This window comes from Panthera tigris, chromosome D1 (assembly GCF_018350195.1).
Source record: "Panthera tigris isolate Pti1 chromosome D1, P.tigris_Pti1_mat1.1, whole genome shotgun sequence".
NCBI classification, from domain to species: domain Eukaryota; kingdom Metazoa; phylum Chordata; class Mammalia; order Carnivora; family Felidae; genus Panthera; species Panthera tigris.
The window spans coordinates 107,079,811-107,096,514 of NC_056669.1; the positions used below are offsets into that span (position 1 = coordinate 107,079,811).

Sequence of the window (16,704 nt, forward strand, 5' to 3'; positions counted from 1 at the left end):
GGATCTAAGAAGAGAAAATGAAGAAACAGACCCAGAAAACCACACTGCTCTTTTATTCAATGGAACACCCCCCTTTAACGCAGTGTTGAATCATACACCGAAAAAAAAGCCCAGAGAAATTTCTGCAGATAAACCAGTGAAGAGAACGCGCATTATACATTATTGTCAACATAATCACTCCATGAAGAGGGAAGGGGAGGAAAAAGGAAGTAGAATGAAAAACGAGGGGCTCAAACCCTTAGACACTGCAAAACATTCAGACGTTTGGGATTAAAATAAAATTTAAAAGGAAACCTTCCAGGAAGGAGAGGAACAAATGGAATCTGAGGCAGCTTAGATGCTCAGGGAGCATGGAAAGGACTCTCCAGGGTGGCAGACGAGCCCAAGGTGGCTTGGGTGGCCCCACCTAACGCAGGCAGGGGTGCCGGGATAGGTGTCGACCCAGAACCTGGAAATGAACCCACTTCTCTACAAAGGTGGCAAAGACAAAAATCTCACACTACAGAAAGGACAAAAAAAAAAAAAGTCTCTGGGGTGGTCATGGCAACCTTGAAAATTTTAGAACCAAAGAACCCTCCCCCCCGCCCCACCCCCGCAACTAGCCTGACATCAATGGCTAAAGCTTGCGCCTAAAACCATTTGCTCCCTCCTCTCCTTAGGAAGAGAAGAACAAGGAACGGAGAAAAAGGAAAGGAATCTAATTGCAGCAGAAGATCGGGGAAGAGCATCTCCTTGGACGGAGTCTGAAGAAAGGAAGAGATCAGGAAATAACAAAGGAAAAAGAAAAAAATTAATAAAAATTTCACGATATGGAGCCAGCGTGTTCCGATTCCGTCCACAAAAATAACTCAGGCTGCTTTGCCGAACCATCCCGTCCACCAGGGGCGCTGCTGAGGCTGTCTGCCTGGAAGGGTCACCAATGGGCGCGGAAAGTCCTCACTCTCATGGCTCGGGCCATCGCCGCCGCGGGGAGGGATCCTGGCGGCCCGGTTTGGGGAGAGGCAAAGGGAGTTGGGTGAGGAGAGAAAGAAGACAAAGAAGACACTCGATGCTACGGGGCGCCAGGAGAGCCCAAGCTGGCGCCCCTACTACCACCTGCCCGTTCCCAAGCGAGTCCTCGGTCGCTTGGCCCAGCCCGGTGCGTGCACACACACACATGCGTGCACACCAATCACATGCGTGCATCCCAATGTCTGGCTCCATATGGTGAGGTTCGGCGTGTGTTTAAACGAGACCAATTCTCTCTCTATATAATATATATTTTCTTAAAAAAACCGAGTCTAGTTCTGTGGTGGAGGCGGTGGGGGAGCTGGAGGCATCCCGAAGGGCGGCATGCCCGCCACCCCCATGCCCATCATGGTGACAAAGTTAGAAGGGTCCATGGGAGGCGGAGGAGGAGGGGGCGGGGCATACATCATGCCGGCGGAACCAGGCGGCGGAGGCGGCGGAGGGGGAGGGGCCCCGGGCGGCAGAGGCGGCTGGACCCCGGGGGGCAGGGGCACCATAGTGGGGTTGCCTTGCATCTGAGGGGCTCCTGGAGAAGCTGCGGCAGCCGCCTGCTGCTGTTGCCATGGCGGGATGGACCCTGTGCCAGCGCTCGTGGTGGTAGTCGTCGTATCTGGGGTGGTAAAGAAGCCCAAGGTCACACGCGCGGGGGCACACCGCGGCTCTCTGCGGCTGCTGCCTTGGGATGGGGGGGCGAGGGGCGCCTGCTCCTTGCTTGGCATGCGGTACGGTGGTGGGGGGCGGGCGGGCGGGGCTGTCCTGGTGATGGGGAGTGGAGGGGTGGGCAGGACTACCCTGGGGTCAGCCTCGAGGTCTCTGGGCTTCACAGAGTAAGCCCTTTGTCACCAATGCCCGTGGAAGGGCTGAGGGAAAGGTACCAGACACAAGAACCGGCTCTGACGTCCCTCCGCCCATCCGCCGCCACCACCGAACGGCACATTCAACCTCAAGGCCACAGCTACTCTCCCCACAGCCCGGTCCCATCCCTGCAGTCTCTCAGGCCCCAATCACATCCCTCTCCACGGCATGCAAGCACCCTCCCCACCCTGGCCCTCCGCACAGGCTCGGGCCAGCCAGCGGCTGGCAGCTCCCGCAGCCCACCGAGCGCCTGGATTTCCGGCACCCTACCTACGATGGCAGGTTCCCTCCAGGTCCCCCAAAACCTCTCCCCAGACACAACCACGCCAAACATCAGCTCTCTTCCCCAAGATCCCCAGGAGGGCCAGGAGGCCCTTTCTGTTTACACCCCCAGCAGAGACCAGAGTCTCCTCCCAGGGTGTCCGCCTGCCCGCGTGAGCTGCGAGGTTCTCTCGTCCCTCTCAGCCCCACCTCCCCATCCCACCCACCCCCACAAGCCCAAAATATTCCACTCACTTTGCTGCCATGGCAAGGGGGTACTGGAAGCCATACTGCTGCTGGGCGGAGGGGGTGGCGGAGGCTGCTGCTGCTGCTGCTGCCATGGGGGAAGAGGGCCAGAGGGAGGGGGCGGGGGCTGCCCACTGGGAGGCGGCGGCGGCGGCGGCATCATGCCCATAGGCGGCGGTGGCATCATACCTGCGGGCAGGCGGAGGCAGGGGTGAGGCCTCAGGGGAGGAGAGACCGGAGACCCCACTCGCGCCCAGGGCACACCCCAAAGGGAGCAGGGGACAGGCTGTGTTACCTTTTCCTTGATGCAGGCGATAGACCCCAGAGCCCACAGGCGTACTTCCCAGGTACTGATCTTGATGGAAGGAAAGAGCAGGGACTTAGCAGGACATTGGAACCAGCCAGAGAAGATGCCCCCACCGACAGCTCGTTCGGTCACACAGCCTGCGATGGCTACCGTTCTAAGAACAGTTCTAGAACTGTTGCCTTGAAGAGGGAGGCCTGTGTCTACCCCACACAGAAAACACTTCCTGAACCAGAACAAAATCCTGCTCCTTCTGGAGCCCGAGCCTTGGCAGGAGACCTGGTGCGACACCCAGCCACTCCGAGGGCTGCTTCCGGTTCGCAGCAACCTGATGTAACCCTTGCTTATCCCAAAGCCCCAAGGTTTCTGGTCTGACACTTACTTACCCATTGGAGGAGGGCCATGATGCCCAGGTGGGTGGGGGCCCTGGTTCATCGGTGGTGGTGGCGGCTGCATCCAAGGGGGTGGGGGTCCGTTAGGGTTGTGCTGCATGGGATGTCCACCGTGCCCACCTGTCAGGCTGGGTAACGGGTGTGGGAAGCTGTGGGGGCCACCTCCGGGCCCACCAGGACCACCTCCGTGCATGCCGTGGTAGGGCCGACTCTCTGAAGGGCCCGAATTCATCCAGGGTGGGCGGCTCTGGGTGGTGGACATGAGAGACTATGTGAGAGCGTTTCCCGCCAACGTCCCTGCCTGCTCCCCCTGGTGGCAACACTGTTCTTTCGGCTCCGTCAAGAGGTCCAGAACCGGAGGACGGGATCTTCCCAAAGCGAGAGATCCCCAAACATCCTGACATCCGGAAGAACAATGTTGCCAGCCATGTCCGCCAACCTGCTCTACCCAGAGCACCTGGCCACAGCGCCCCCGTCTCCGAGGAAGAGAACGGGGGACCGGGCCACAAAAACCAGCCCCTGAAACTCACCGGGGGAGGTGGGTTGTTGGCGGGAGCAGCAGGCCGAGGCGCGCTGGCCAGGGGCGTGGTGGCAGGCCCAGAGGTGGAGCCCACGGACGCTGGCACAGGGGCTTCGCCCAGTTCAGCCATGAGGGACAAATACTCTTTATCCATCCGTGCTTTATCCTGAGCTGACTGGGGGTCACCAGGCCTGAAGGTGGGATAGGGAACGGAGAGAGAGAAGAGAAAAAAAAAAAAACCCCTTCGTTATTAAAAAAAAAGTTTTACGTTCTGAGAAATTGACAGAGTTTTGAGGAATCCAACGATCCTTCCTCAAAATAGTCTCATCCAATTTTCAGTTCTGTGCCCAGCTCTGCATCTGAGATTACCACGCGGATCTCTGCCACAACAGAGAAGACGGAGATCATACGACCACGCCAGCCACGGGAGCCAGGAAAGCATAGGCTCTTCCAAAAAACAAACTTGCATCAGATCCTACATTCCCAGTTTGAGGAAAGGAAAATATATGCAAGACGAGAGCACCTGCCAGGTTTTCCAAAGTAAAAAAAGGAGAAAACTGTTGCCATCAAGGGCTGGTTCAAAACCGGTCAAGAATCCAGACTGCTTAGCAGCAAAAGGTAGTTAACACCGAGGCACAGTATATCCAAAATGGAAATCTCCAGTGTTCCTGAACTCAAGACGAGCCACAAAATACAGGTGTTCTGCACAAGCTGCTCCTCATCATCCTGGGCTTTAACGTCACACCGTCACAGACCACATTCACAGAAAGGGAGCATCTCTCTGGTCCAAAGGTTAATAGGAACCAACCAACAACGTGCTAAAAAAAAAAAAAGTTTCGTACACCGCAGGCTACAAAGAAGCTCCAACTCCAGCCGCTCACCTTTGGAATTTACAATCGGAAGCAATATGGCCAGCCCCTCCGCACTTGGTACACACTGTGGTATTGGTAATGCTGCGGGTCTCTGAGCTCTGCCAAGGTCTTAAGATCCTGTCAAGGAAGAAAAAACAAACACACAAAAAAAGACAAAGTCATCTCAAGAGCCACGGTCACGCTCCCTACTCCCACAGGTTCTTTAGGTCCGAGTGGACTCTCCCTCCCTTCAAAACTGATGCCACACCTGTTATCATCTTCTCGAAGGGTCCCGTTCAAACGGGCCAACTCCCGAAGCTGCATCTTCCGTAGATCATTCTGGTCCTCAGGGGTCTCAATACCCTGCTTCAGGATGTTTCTTATCTAGCGGAGATGGAACAGTCAGTCACGTAAGCACCGGGGCCACTGCATGGCTTCTAGCAATAGGCTTCCTTTCTGGCTGCCTCACCTGTTCCACGGCTTTCTTCACATTCTCCATGGTGTTGGCGGTAACCAGGGCATGAAGTGGTTCATCTTCTCCAGGCAACATCTGGCCATCTTTGCGCCCGACCTTCCCTTCTTTGACAGACCCTTTTCCCCGAATCATAATCTTGGCGTTACATTCCTTCTCTATGTTCTTCAAGGTGTTCCCTCTATCAGAGGCAGAAAGAACGGAGTCTTTGTATTCGCCAGGCAAGTTCACATGCCAGAAGAGACAGAGCGGGCTGACCACACTGGCAGAAAGTGGGACAGCATGGAGTTGGATTTTCCCACCAAAAGCTCCAGGACCCCCAAGTGAAGGCCAGCCATAGCAAACGATCCCCAGGATCGGACTTCTCTGCAGTAAGAGGCCGAAGTTAAAGAGATTTTCTCACAGAAAGGCGTGACCTCCCACCCAAAACGGGAAGGCAAGCTATCAATTGTACCCAACGGGGCCTAAGATCGATCCATCCCACGGGGTCTCAGGAATGACGCACCGTCCCATAGGACAGCACTTACTCACCTGGGCCCAATCAGCAGCCCCACGAAGTTGATTTCTGGGTACTCATCTTGTGGAATCATTACTTTATCGCTCACCCGTGTTGCTGGAGGCCTAAGAAAGAAAAGACTCATGGACTCCGCGTGTTTTGGAGACAGGACACCGACATGCCACAGCTCTTCTAAACCCGAGCTTGGTACCATGTGTTAATCACACGTGACTTGGGGCGAGAGAGGAGACATGGGTACCAAAACGGTTCTACCACCAGCTCACACGTGGCCCACACGTGGCCCACACGCGTCCTTGTCCCGGACCGGCCAGCCCCTCTGCTTACTTGTAATCTGCAGGCGGCTTGAAATCAGGGTTGAGGGCAACCATCTCCGTGATGAGGTTGTGCCGCTCCTCTTCAAGCTTTTTGCGGGTGCGGAACTCGCGCGTGTTAAGCCGCTTCCCCTCGCTATTGTAGATGGGCTCAGGGGAAGGGGACCTGTGGGAAACAGAGCCCCGTTACTGCTCTGCCTTCACTTTTCTCATCCCACACGGGCTAAAATTAGTCTTCCCCAGCCCCTCTGCCTCTCAGACCCTAACACAACACTCTTCGGAGGAACCGACCATAACGTGTGCTATTCAAGATCGTGTGGAGTGGGGAGATGAAAGCTGGCTTAGCATAGGGGGACTGGGGTGTGTGTGAGAGAAGAAAAAAAAACGGTCTGGCTTCTAATTGTTGAGAAGAAAAAAGTCTGTCCTTCTGGGGGGAAATCTTTGGACTGTAAATGGCAAGGACAGTATCATCTTCTGGAGTCTTCTTGCCAAGTATGGATTTTTCTTTCGTTTTTAAAAAAGCTGTACGATATTACAACTCTACGAACCACGGAAACCCCAAGTTTAGGTAAAACGTGGACTCTTGCAGAGCTCGCGCCCTAGCAGGAAGAGTGTCTGCACCCCTACCGCAGAGTAAGTACGAGCTCTTTAACCCAATGCGACTGGGACTCAAGGCTGCTGCAGCTACTTGGCCCCACAATGGAGAGAGATGGTTCAAGGCTTCGTCTCTGCTTTTCCTTCAATGGCCTGGCTGGCTGTGTCCAAGGCCCAGGAGCCAACCTGTTTTCTGGCTGTTCGAGGTTGGGGAGTCTGGGTAGAGAAAAACGTTAAAGTGCTAACGCAGCTTCTGCTAGAGGCTGCAAGTGCAGATTTGGTCAAGTACTTGTCTAGGGTCTGGACCTGCAAACGGCAAGGGGAAAACCTAGGATTCTCCACCAGAGTTTACAAGTCCAGAAAGCAGATTTTCTCTCTCTCATTTTTTTAAGGAGTAAAATGCTGTTGCTACAAGTAAAAAAATAGTAACGATAAAATGGTCAGTTTACCACAGCTGGATTTTGCGGTAATAAAAAAAGAGAAGTTACGCTCCTAGAATTCTGAGTTGAGATTACAAAAAGGACCATAGCTTGATATTCTGAATGAAAATTTAGTAGCAGCTGCAAGAAGGGAAGAGATCATGTGGATCAGGTTATTAAAAAAACATCCTGAAAGTAGTCAAGACTCCTATACCCTTGGTTTAGTTGAGAGAACCTTGCCTAGTTGGAGAGCAAGGACTGAACTCGGCTGCTCCCACTGTCTTCAGCCTAAAGGGAACCATGTCATACCACATTACACACACGATGGAATAAAAGGTCAGGTTTGTTCATGGCTAATGACGACTAAATGACACCTCCGTTTCTAGCATTTATATAAACTGTTGACACAATCCAATGATAGTGAACAAAAGCAAACATACCCCAGCTCATTAGACTATCAGCTTACACATTTATGTCTATAAGAGATCTTAAAAACATTTTTAACTGTGCAACTTAAGCAACATCAAGATAGCAGAAAGTGGCTTAATATTGAGAATACACCTTCTTAAGAAATAACCTTATTAAGGTAAGAAACTCATGCAATTCCCTCCAACCTGGGCTCAAAAGCAAAACCAGTCAGGCATTAGGCCCTCTTTCAAACTGAATACAAGGGAGAAGAAAACTCTGCTCTGGTTTTATTTCTAACATGCTTGACATTTCTAATTCTCACCCCACAGCTGTCTAGAATGTAAGCATTTCTAGCTAATCAACAAAACAAGTTTTACCAGTACCAAATCGGTCATTTAAAAGCCTCCCCACAGTTTAACCTCTTCCCGAATTGTGGATGTGAAAGGCAATAGCTAATATTCTAGAGGTTAGATTGGCCCAACTTCTTCACTTCGAATAGGCATCACATAGATGAACTAAACTCTAATCCCAGTTCTCCAGGAAGCAAAGGTTTGTTAAAAATTCAACCTTTTGAGGAATTGCCTGGTAACCTGTTAGACATATTACTAAAGGGAAAAAGGCCAAAAAAAAAAAAAAAAAAAAAAAAAAAAAAAAAAAAAGGCACTCAACAGTTGTGGTCTACAACCTACAATGCAAATCTTGGGGTGGGGGGGGGGACAACACCAAAAAATATAAAACACAACCTTCCAACCAAAACCTACAGGTAAAAAATAACAAATTCAATCACGTAAAATGAGAGAACACATGGAGAAATTAATTTGTTCCCTGGCAAATGGCAGCAGAAAGATGCATTGAGTGAGTGGCTTCTAAAACCATTACATCATCTTCCTGATTTAACAAGCCATTAATTGGGTAATAAAAGCCGAAAACACTAACTTTTAAAGGCAAGTGCTTTCAACTATGCTGCCTGCACTAAGAGAAACTTCACGGAGAGGGAGGCATACTGCCCTTCGATTAGACTTTAGCGGTTTGAAGTTCAACCAGTCAGTAAAATTCCTGGTTAAAAAGTTCATTTCCCTCAGACTTTTGACTTTTCAAAGGTGAGAGAAAGGATAAACAGAGATGACATGACCACAGCTGTTTGCAAACCACACTCTTATAAAAAATCAAGGTGATTTAGGGTTGGTTGCTAGCCTTCCCCAAATAGCTGAGAAATGTTCTGGCCCCTCCCAATACCCCCAGGCAATGGCCAAGGCTGAAAATTCACTGGCAGTGAAGGAAGCTGGTTAGAAATCTCATCTATTTGAAAACCATCTCAAAACCATGAGGAGGACTGCAGCAATGAGCTAACCAGGTAAGAGTTTCTGGTCTGCTCAAACTCAGTGATGCTCAAAAATATTCTTAATCCCTGCATCGTGTACCTGTGAGAAAAACTCTATACCCTCGGCTTTCCACCACAGCGGTTACTGTAAAGGCTGGTGAACGGGCCACCTCACTGTCCCTACTACGGGTGGGTAAATCAGGTGAAAATCTACATGCTTACCAATTGGAAACCAGTTGTCCATTTGCCCGTTAACTTTTTATTCTGCTAGTAATTAAGTTTCATTCCAATTTTCTAACTGATGACTAACCATACGGATTGCTAATTAAACCCTAGGCCCAAGAGTCAGAGTATTAGCAGTCGTCTTACTATGATTTCTTTGAACTGACACAATATGTTGCCACCAGTAAAACGTATTGAGAAAAAGGTAAAAGCGTTACTGTCAGCTGGTTAAAACTGTTTCCCAACCTGTCCTCAGGGTTAGGGGGGATGCCCAGGTCTCCTGTGCGCAGTTTACGAGTCAGGTCTTCTATCTGCAGTTGCACTGGAAGAAACCAGGTTAGGAAAGAAAAAAAAAGGATGGAAAAAAGACAATGTTACCAAAAAACATCTCAAATCTCAACAACAAGCATGAAGAACTCGGAGACTTTGAAAGGGACGACTGATCAGTGAACACTCTGAGGCAAAAACCCCCAACCGCCTATCGGCAGGAGTCCATTTACATCTATAGGTATTTTTCACTTCAAAATGGTTATCACTTAAGGAAGCAAACAGTTTGTTGGAAGAGGGGTTAGCGGTATAGACTGTTCACTAAGGCTAACGTCAAAGCAATTACTCGGTGTTTCACTTCTCCCTCCCCCCTCAAGGCTTGCTATACGAATGGCACCCAAAACAAAGCATGTACGTTATCACCAATACCCTGTTCCCAACCAAATTACTTTGAGGGCAAGACTCTTGAGAGTTTACTTTTCGTCATTAAGTATTAAGCATAGCCCAAAATGAAATCCAATTAACATGGGACAAGGAAAAATACCAGTTGAGCAAAGATCATTTTCATTGATACCAGATTCAAAATTCCTTAAACAAGTAAGACATTTAATAACCAATCCGATACCTCATAAACAGTTCGTTATACATACTCTTTCCGTACAACCCGATCCGTACTAATAAGGATCTCCCAATACCTGTTGCTTTTGTTCAAATCTTCATATACCTTAATAAACCAGTAACCGTGAGAGGTTAACAAGTCTGTCTTCAGACTCGCTCCTCATGAGGAGTGTAAAAGGAAGAGGGGAGAAAATAGAAGTGTGGGTCAAGGAGAATGTGTGTGGCCCTCAGACCTTGACAAATAAGGCTGTACGTGAAAAAGAGAGGAGGGTTTCACAAAAGTTCAATGACTCCAGGGAAACGTTACCCGGCTGATTTCTCAAGATAATGGAACTGCAGAGCAAGATCACTTTCTTCAGCGTGCTGAAGAGTCACCCGTGTCTTACCTTTGTAGCATCTGAGAGTTGTGAGCAGGCATCTCTAGTAAGGGCAAGTCTTAACTGGGTTGGGTTAAAGTTGAGTTGGCTCCAAAAACAGGATTAATACAGGTCTAACCCAAGACATCCTTCTAATTTTAAATACATCCCACAAGGCTATACCGTATATCCACTCCAACTCCAGAGAAGTGAAAATCCACACTCATATCAAGAGATGATACTTGGGGGCGTCGTACAAGGCAGCGTGTACTATGAGAGACAGAAGATGAACGAGATCTGTGGATCCCTAAAGCTCTTCTATGCCAGGAAAGTGCTGACTTGACGGTCAAGTATTAAGTTCAAGAACTCAAGTGAAAGTCCCCTTCATGGGAGCAGGCAGTCCTCCTAACTACGGTAGGGATGTGGGGTCTGACCTGAGGAAATAACTGGAAATTAAACCCGAAGTTTGGGATCTTCCTTGGAGCTGAGATCTATACTGGCCTCGGCTTTGACTCTATCCACTTGGATTATAGCTGTAAACAGCCCTTCGGGCTCAGTGCATTAACTCCCTACACAGGAAGAGAACTGGAGAACTGCAGAGAAGTTCGCTTTTCCCCATTTTCTAAGACTGCTTGTGTTTTGGGAACATTATCCCACTAGGAACATTTCGCAAGGTTGTAAAGACCCAGAACGATCCAGTGTGAGATGAAGGGGTGGGTGGCAGTAGATTGAACAGTGGGGAAAGAAGAAATATTAGTACGTGAAAACAAGATAAACAATTCCAACACCTCAAAACTCTCGGCAGTTAAAAAAAACGAGATTCAGATCCTCAAGAATAACACATGCCAGCCTTGAAGCTTTTACTGATGAAGGCTCCAGACTCATAGGCCTAGGCAGCCTTTGCCCTAATTTACTCCAAAGGGGATGTTTATCTGGTTAGTAAGAAATATTTCCAAGTGAACTTTTCAGAGACAGCTGCAGATACATGAATAAAAGTGAAACTTGCATTAAAAACCTTGTATTTGAAAAAAGGTAATTTTAAGATTAACTTCATTTACATTGTGGACAGTCATTGTTAATTCTTGAAATTTCCCATCAGTTAAGATCTTTTATCCTATCACCTCATTCCATATCCAAGTAGTATCCCTTTCCCAGCAGAGTTCTTTGATAGTAAATAGTAAAAGAGCCCTCGTTTTAAGACAGCTCTCCAAAGACCAAACCAGAAAAGATGCTGAAGGAAAGGTTAGATTCAACAAAATGGTAAAAAGGGGTGCACTGTGAACACTTTCAGAGCCAGTCTTTGATTAAATTAAGTTTTTTTCTTTTCAGAAAGTACCTATAAAAAAGTAAAAGACCACATTTGAAGGGGAGGAGGAATATGAAATTATGGTGAAAAACCATGCTGTGAAAAAGGTACTTAGTTTATAATACCTGCAGTGTTCTCCACTGGGGCCGTGTCCAGAGAGGCAGAAGACACTCACCTCACAACTGGCAACGAGCAGCAGCTGAAAAGGGCAGGTGGGGTGCTGGACTGGGGGCTACCCTCACTCCTAAAGTGGGTCCCTCTACCTTCCTGGCCCTCATGGAGAACACTGCTGTTACAGACAGACCAAAACAAGGAGCTGCAAACCCAGGACTTAACACAGCAAAAACTGATGGATTATGTCAAAGTCGAGAATGAACACCTGATACCTCATCTTAAAAAAACAAGACTTTAAGGTCTCAAACTTACAACACACAAAATGTCGCTCAGAATAAACTGTAACAATCTGAAAACGCATTTGGGTGCAGAACGTGTATTTACCTATATAAGCTCTTTCTTGTTCCCGAGTAAGTCCAGGGGGGATAACCGTAGGCATTCCCGGAATCACCGTCTTCTGTTCCATCGTATCTTGGTTCCATCGGCTCCTCTTCCGCTTCTTACTTGGAAAGTCTACAGGCAGACAAGGTCCATCAAATGCAAATATAAACCAGCTAACTATAAACAAGCAGATCAGGACACTGCACACAACCTCCGCAGACCGGGAGCCTGAGAACTTGACCTAAGACATTTTATAAATGGCAAAAAATAGAAACAAACCCGGGAAATCAGACACATAGCCACTACAAGGGTATCTGGACCTGGGTCCGAAAAAGTAACATTTCACATTTATGGTATATCCAGGGCAACTGTGAGGTACGTAAACAATCTAATAAATCTCTACGTCTGAAGTTTCAGACCTACATCAACCGTGGATGTCGCAGAAGCCAAGGTATACTGAATAATCAGGCTCGTACAATAATATTGAAGAAACCGCTGTTTCTTCCCACGTCCCCCTCCCCACCAGTCACCTTTCCAAATTGGCCAGAACTCAGCGAAACCAATGATTTACTAAGTGAAAAAGCCCAACTTTTCAACAAGATTAGTTTTTTCTTCATCAGTTTAGCCAAGATAAGCAACCTTCCTGGCCAATTAGACACTCAGTATCTGACGTATCAAAAATTCAACAAAGAGCAAGCTATACGACAGCCACCAAGTCCTCCTCCTCCGATACAACTGCGGGAACTCCCTACACTTTTAATACACACAGATCAGTGCTACTTCCCGGGGGGGGGGGGGGGGCAGGCCCAGGGGCAAAGCCCCAACACTAAGGGGAAGCATTATCAGACTTCTCTACAGTAAATGAAGCGAGACTAGGAAAAACTTCTCTCCCTCCAAAAGGAGCATAGGCCTCACCCGCACCCCGAGGACTTCCAAACTTTCTATCACTGTACTGAAAACCTTGCCTCGCTGTAGAAAAAGTCGCTCTCCTTGCTACTTTTCTGCTTTTTGGGGACCGGTCTACAACCAGGAAGGAGGCGCTCCACGTCATCAGTTGACCCTTTCACGCTTTCCTGACATGCACACCCACCACCCCGTCCACCAAATCAACTCACTCCACGCCCTTCTCCTACACCAGGGGCTAGAATACAGCACAGACCACCCCCCGCGCCCCGCCCCGCCAGATTTTAGTCGGGCCGCGGAGCCCGGCCACCACACTGCGCCTGCGCACAGCAGCCCTTCGCCCTCCCCGCTCCCTCCAGCGCGCGTGCGCACTCGGGGCCCAAGAACCGGGCCGCGCGCCCCGTGGCGCCTCCGCCCGGGGCCTCCCCGTGCGCGCGCGCGCCCCTGCCGCGTGCAGCCGCCGTCGCCGCCGCCGCGCGCCCCTCAGGCGGCCGGGCCCGTCCGCGCGACGCCTCTCGCGCTCTCTCGGCCCGACTCACCTCCTCCGCCGCCGGCCGGGCCCGGCTGCTGGTCCTGACGCGGCGGCTGGGGTGGCGGCAGCTGCGGCGGCGACACGCGCTGGTAGAGCGGCGGCGGAGGGGGAGGCTGCGGCGGCGGGTACGAGGAGCCTGGGGAGGGCGGCGGCGGCGGCGGCTGCTGGGGAGGCGGGGGCGGCGGCGGTGGCGGCGGCGGCAGCGCCGCGAAGGGGAAGGCCGCGGTCAGGGCCCCCACCGAGCCCACGGGCGGGGGCGGCGGCGCCCCGGGCACCAGCAGCCCCGCCCCAGGCCCGGGAGCAGGCGGTGGCCCCGGCTCGAAGCCCCCTTTGGGCCCGGAAAGGGGGGGGAGGCCGGGGGGGCCCAGCTTACCCAGCGGCGTGGCGTTCGCTCCGGTCGCCATGGTGCCCCCGGGGACCGGCACCGGTGGCTCCTTTTAGGTGGCGGCGGCGGCGGCGGCGGCTTCTTCGCGAACCTTCCGGGGGGAGGGGACCCGACTGCGCTGCCGCGGAGCGCGCGGAACCCGTCCTCTCACGCGGCGGGCGGCGGCGGCGCGAGACGCACAAAGAGGGAGGAGAGAGGGCGCCGCGGGGGCGGGCCGGGGGCGACGGGTCCGAGGCCTGGATTGGGCCGAGCCGAGGCAAGGGGGTCGGAATCGGCGGCCTCCGATTGGCGGAGCCTTAGCCCTTCTCGATGCACGCTGGGATTGGCCGGACCGTTAGGCCCGGCGAAGAAATGGCGGACGAGCCTGGCGAGCTAGGAGGTGTCGCAGCGCGCACTTCATTTGTTACTGCGCGAACTGAGCTCAGCGTCCAGAAAGGAGGGGATAGGGTGGGGCAAGCTCTGTGACGTAAGAGCCAAGGGCTTTCTCATTGGTTGAAACTGATTGAGTCGATCAACCTTGGTTGCGTCGTAGTCTCATGGGATTGGCTGTCGCTTGTTCGATTCTTTTTCTACGCCCCTCCCCCGGGGAGCAGTTTCGCTGGGATTAAGCGAGAGGTCGCGGCGGTAAAGCCGCGGCTGAACGAGATTTACGGTGGGGGAGGAGTGGAGAAGGAGCGCGCATGCGCAGGTGGGACAAAGCTTCCTCTCCGCCCTTCGCTTCATAGTCGACCCTGGGGTCCGGCGCGGAAGCCCTAAGTGACGTCAATTCTCGATTCCCATGGTAACCCGGAACTGGGGGACGGGGGGAGGGGCCGGCGCGCGCCCGTAAACAGGATCCGTTGACTAGCCGCAGGTAAAAAAGGACTTCCTGTTTTCTTAAAGGAAGAAAGAAAATAAGCTATAAAATAGCCTTTTTGAAAGGTTAAAAGCAATATCTGAGCCGACAGAAGAACACATAATCTGAGGCGACAACAATATAAAGTCAATTCCAAAATTAATTTACATACACATTGCGTTTCCATGCGAATCTCAATTGGGTTGGGGTGATTACATCATCTTATAATCATAGAATTATGAAAATAGTGGGGAAACTTGTCAACGAGGTCGAGAAGGAACTTGCATTTCAGACGGTACAAACAGTATAAAAGACTCCATCATGAAACGATGTGATAGTGTAGGAAAGACCGATGAAGGCAACAGGAAGAGACTGGGAATAGATTCCCCCATATGTAGGTAGATTCCGTAAAGAAAAATTGAGCTAATAAATGGTATAGAGTGCTAAATTAGACAATAAAACAGGCACGGAACACGATGTAGGACACTATCAGAGTCATGTAGAGATAGAGACTTTTAGGAAGACAAGAAACTCAGACTAATAAAAGATGACCACCAAAGAAATGAAAACTGTGTGATAAAAGCAGACAGTAATACATCAGGAAAATATGTTTGCCACACATGATAAAGAGCTTATATGGAAAGAAGTCTTCAAAGTTAATGGGGGGGGGGGCACCTGGGTGGCTCAATTGGTTAAGCTTCTGACTTCAGCTCAGGTCATGATCTGGTTGGTGAGTTCGAGTCCCCCGTTGGGCTCTGTGCTGACAGCTGAGCCTGGAGCCTGCTTCTGAGTCTGTGTCTTCCTCTTTCTCTGTCCCCCTCCTGCTTGCTCTCTGTCTCTGCCTCTCCCTCAAAAATAATAAGTATTAAAAAAATTTTAATGAATAAATGTTAATTTTTTTTTTTAATTAATTAGAGGGGCGCTTGGGTGACTCAGTAGGTTAAGTGTGGGATTCTTGCTTGCAGCTCAGGCCATGATCTCACCATTCGTCAGATCTAGCCCCATGTTGGGCCTTTTCAACGTATCAGTCCCACTCCTGGGAATCTGCCCCAAAGCAAAGTGTGTGATGATATAATGTAATGTGTTCATGGTCTTATACTGCATTTACTGCAGCACTGTAACGGTGAAAATCTGGAAACAAAGTGTGTTTCTATTAATAAGTGAATTCGACAAACTGAATGTCCGTAACATAGATTACTAGGCAGATTTGAAAATCAGTTAATCGATACCAACTGATGTAGAGGGACTTCTGTGCTGTTATTAAATGAGAAAAGCAGACAAATACATATTTCACGATCTCGTTTTTGTAAAGCCCCATATATGGGTGTGCTCGTGCATGTTTTTATTTGGTTAGCTGAGCATAGCTATGGAAGAATACACGTCATGTTATTAGTGAAGCACTGGAGAGGGAAACAATTACTTGGACGTTATTCCATACATTTTGAGCACTCAAAACATTTTTTAAATGTGCTTCATACTTTTTAAAAATTTCTGATGATCCCGTGACATAACATTATATAACTGAACATAACGAAGTCCACTGACAGGAAAATCGGCAAATTTTTAATGGTGGTGGGATCTCAGGTAATTTTTAATTTTTTCCTCCTATTTCTCTATGTTCTATATTCTACTTTAGTTTTTTATACTGAGCAAGTACTATTTGTATAATAAAAGCGAAGCTAATATTACGGACAAGAAAGGAAAAAATATAAAATATTTAAGTCATCGGGCACCTGGGTGGCCCAGTCGGTTAAGCGTCCGACTTTGGCTCAGAGGTCATGATCTTTCAGTTCACAAGTTCAAGCCCCGTGTCGGGCTCTGTGCCGACCGCTCGAAGTCTGGAGCCTGCTTCGGATTCTGTGTCTCCCTGTCTCTCTCTATGACCCTACCTACTCACCCTCTGTCTGTCTGTCTCTCTCTCTCTCTCAAATATAAACATTCAAAAAACTTTTATGTGTTTAAGTCATCTGTTTGAAAATGAAGGGAAAGTTAATTTTCCCAGTTAGTACAACAAGGCTCTCTGGAGGAGAAAAGAGTCCCTCAGCGTGTGAGCAGTTACTGAGTGCAAAACAGCTTTGGTGGATCGCAGAAGTAAACGAAACTCAGTCCCTGCCTTCCAGAAAATCATAGTCTGGTAAAGGAAGAGACAAATGCACACCCGAAAATGGACTGTTAATACCAATCGCGACGTTGCCATACTGATGACAGCAAAGGCTACAGCTTTGTGTGATGGGCCCGTCACCCGCACTGCTCTGCAGCTGTTCTGGTTGAATTTCTTCTTTTATCCAGGACTTTCATGAGAGTAT

At 49.9% G+C, this 16,704-nt stretch overlaps 1 protein-coding gene across 12 annotated transcripts; it reads right to left on the minus strand.

Annotated features, from left to right (window-relative positions):
* Positions 1–34: 34 nt before the first annotated feature.
* On the minus strand, positions 35–14,025 carry SF1 (splicing factor 1). 12 transcript variants are annotated; one of them, XM_042957689.1, is made up of 14 exons: positions 13,186–14,019; positions 11,747–11,875; positions 8,948–9,023; positions 5,751–5,903; positions 5,441–5,530; positions 4,907–5,090; positions 4,706–4,821; positions 4,468–4,575; positions 3,597–3,777; positions 3,061–3,334; positions 2,666–2,725; positions 2,380–2,559; positions 1,414–1,618; positions 35–978 (listed from the first exon to the last, which is right to left on the minus strand). In XM_042957689.1, the coding sequence occupies exons 1-14, from the start codon at positions 13,580–13,582 to the stop codon at positions 849–851; spliced, it is 2,283 nt and encodes a 760-aa protein (XP_042813623.1). In that variant the 5' UTR covers positions 13,583–14,019; the 3' UTR covers positions 35–848. The 12 variants fall into 12 exon arrangements, with proteins under 12 accessions (XP_042813623.1, XP_042813626.1, XP_042813624.1 ...); XM_042957692.1 differs by having other exon boundaries at positions 13,552–13,998; XM_042957696.1 differs by having other exon boundaries at positions 853–978; positions 3,057–3,334; positions 13,552–14,000.
* Between the last annotated feature and the right edge of the window lie 2,679 nt (positions 14,026–16,704).